We start from the raw sequence: 2881 nt of genomic DNA, 5'->3' as shown, positions 1-2881 counted from the left end.
GCAGTGTAATTAATTTTTTCTCAAGTTTCATAGTACTGACTTCCTAATAAGATGCTTACAAGTTAAACAGAACTTACAACTGATTTCGTCGCGTATCTGGCGGATCGATAGAACATGGGTGGCCTGAATGGCATATTAGGTCTGTAACTTTCTTCTACATTTGTAAAACGATTCTCAAAGTTGCCAATCCCTGGCAAATTGACATCCGTTTCCTGGAACCTTTCCGACATGAAACTCTCGGCTGGAAACCCGTAACCATAAGGAGGGAACATACCCTGACGTTTCTGTTGATTCACCTCATCGCTGGCCATTTCTAAAAGCCAAATCAAATGATAAAAATTGTTGGAATCGTAGCCGTGAAAAATCGTTGCACCATTTATCTTTTCGTTCACTTTAGTCCAATCTCTGTCTCACTGTTCACTTTATAAAACGAGAACTGCTTACCCATTTGAATCGCCTGCGACATTTGCTGATTCAAGTTTTCTAAATTGTTTCTCTGCGGGGATCGCTTCTCCCTGGGCCCCTTGCAGCTGTCCATGATCACATTTCTGACGACGTCTTTGCAGTTCTTTGGCCTCCGATCGATCGCCGATACCTCGACGACCGCGAGGACTGCCGCCACGACTAACACGGCTCGCATAATATTTATCGCGATTAGAACGTATTGAAACGCATAGGACGCGGGGATTACGTGACGGTTCGTTGGCCCTTCGACAACTCGAGGCTCCGGCCGCGCTCCTCCGCACTTTTAACCACGATCGTTATCCGTGCGGACGTGTTGCGGAACCGATATTGCAATCGCGTTTGTTTACCCGGTAGTCGCATTCCAAGCGTGCACGATACGCTTTATTAAACGCGTTCGAAGCGTACGGAGGCCCGGCAACAGGTGACGATTCATCAATTATTACGTGTTGCCCACTGCGACGTCATCAGGCACCGTGAAATCCGCGTTCAATTTAATTTCGAATCGACGATGGAATAATACATCCTCTCCTGCACGCTGCAAAATAAATTGTAAAAAAGAAATTACCTCCGTTCATTTATTAATTATTATCGATTTCATAAGAAATTAGTATTGAAATGGCACTACTAAAAATGGTTACGGCTAAAGGAAATATATGAATTTCTGGATTTTAAAGGAATATAACTTGAGGCAGATTTTGCAATCAGCTAAAAAAATGTAAGTAATCGTAAGCTAAAAAAGGAATGGTCACGTACTAATCCTGACGTCACTAGGATGCACCTTGCGCGACAGAATTACGCCTTTTCCAGGAAGGAAAATTTCCCGGCGCGAATTAATTATCGAGCAAAAAAGAATGACTTCCCAAGCGTCCGCGCGCGGATGCAATTCCGCCGATTAAACGGTCCGCGAATGTAACGATCATAAAACTCGACCGAGGAAATTGCAAACGCGAGGATTAATTAATCGAAACGGCGCGACAGACGGACGGAATAAGGCATTGGAAACAGGCGGGTTGCGCTCCACAAAGAAATGCCGACGCCGTGACGAACGCGAAACTCTTCGTGCCAATAATGACGAATATTCTTGACGAGCGTCTTCGAACTCCGCGAAACTAACGTCGAGAAGAGAGACGGGCGGGCGGGCGATTGCGGAAAGATGACCGGGGCGAGTTGAACGCGTGTCTGACCCCCTTTGTGCGTGCAATGGCCGCACCGCGGCTCCGTGCCGATATAGGAGTTAATCGAAAAAAGTAGGCAAGACAGAGGCGAGGGGGTAATTGGGGTTCGGCTCCGGCGTCGCGACGAGACGTTTGCAATTAAACCGGCGCTCGATCTAAGCAATCTAGCCTTTAATTTTATCTGACGCCGTGGTAGTAGAACCGTCCGCTTAATCGGGGCCGGGATCTCGAAAAATTACCGCATCACGAACGGCGTCTTCTCTGTTCGCATTTAACTCTGCTTATTGGCTATTTCTTGGTCAATTAGCGATTCGTTGCGGTAGGAATTAATGTATCATTTTTTACTGACAACGAAAGATAGAATTAGATAGCTGTATGAAATGTACAGGGTGGTTCATCAGACATTACCACCTCGATTCTCATCGTTATTATTATACGTAGCAAAGAATGTTCGTATATAATGTTGAATGATTTAGAGAGGCACATTCTGTTGTGACCTATTTTGTAAGTGGACGTGTAATAGAGATATGAAGGTCGTCAACATTCTTTTAAATGGGATTCACCAGAATATGTCTCTCTTGAAATCATTCAACATTATATACGAACATTCTTTGCCACGTTTAATAATAATGATGACAATCACGGGACTAATATCTGGTGAACCACCCTGTATATTTATTTTACATATTTTGCGTTCACAGTGTCAGGCCTAGTTTTTATCATCCGTAACAGAAATAAATTGTAAATAATATAAAATGACTTCAATAAATTGTATACATAATCTGAAAATCTGATTGATTGTACGATCCTTACAAAGCTCGCTATTTTCATCGATTTCATTATTCCATTTATAGTTATAACATAATATGCTGTTCATGAACATAAAATGTTACTTATTAATAATTTATATTAATTAATTACTAATGAATTTAACTTAGTCTTGTCAGCCAAAAAGTAGGACTTGGTTTACATTTTGAAGAACATAATCGTTCATTCCTCCATGCCCTTGCACATTAATGAAATATTTCATTTCATTACCAGTCGACCTCATATTCCTCTAAAAGCTTAAATTAATACACAAAATTAATACATAAAATGAATACACAATAAACAAATACAATCATATTTTAATTTATTAGTCTATATGAAATCTATATAAGTATAAGAAATAAATTTTTAATACATCTGAGATAGAAATTGTGTACATATTTGAATTACTTTAACGAATGTTAAAGCCTGTT

At 40.7% G+C, this 2881-nt stretch overlaps 1 protein-coding gene across 1 annotated transcript; it reads right to left on the bottom strand.

The window, feature by feature from the left end:
- Window positions 1-45: 45 nt before the first annotated feature.
- LOC113464050 (uncharacterized) lies at window positions 46-1587 on the bottom strand. The gene is made up of 3 exons (XM_026811727.1): window positions 1219-1587; window positions 445-1000; window positions 46-313 (listed from the first exon to the last, which is right to left on the bottom strand). Exons 2-3 carry the CDS (start codon window positions 638-640, stop codon window positions 63-65), a joined length of 447 nt encoding a protein of 148 aa, XP_026667528.1. The 5' UTR covers window positions 641-1000; window positions 1219-1587; the 3' UTR covers window positions 46-62.
- Between the last annotated feature and the right edge of the window lie 1294 nt (window positions 1588-2881).

This window comes from Ceratina calcarata, unplaced genomic scaffold (genome assembly GCF_001652005.2).
Source record: "Ceratina calcarata isolate Rehan_Ccalc_2016 unplaced genomic scaffold, ASM165200v1 scaffold2417, whole genome shotgun sequence".
NCBI lineage: Eukaryota > Metazoa > Arthropoda > Insecta > Hymenoptera > Apidae > Ceratina > Ceratina calcarata.
This window is presented reverse-complemented; position numbering and strand designations above follow the sequence as displayed.

Excerpts from the sequence above, each read along its gene's own strand:
- LOC113464050 (XM_026811727.1), bottom strand. The coding sequence starts at position 640 with ATGCGAGCCGTGTTAGTCGTGGCGGCAGTCCTCGCGGTCGTCGAGGTA. Across the intron at positions 314-444 it reads GTCGCAGGCGATTCAAATGG|AAATGGCCAGCGATGAGGTG; the intron begins GTAAGCAGTTCT and ends TTTGGCTTTTAG.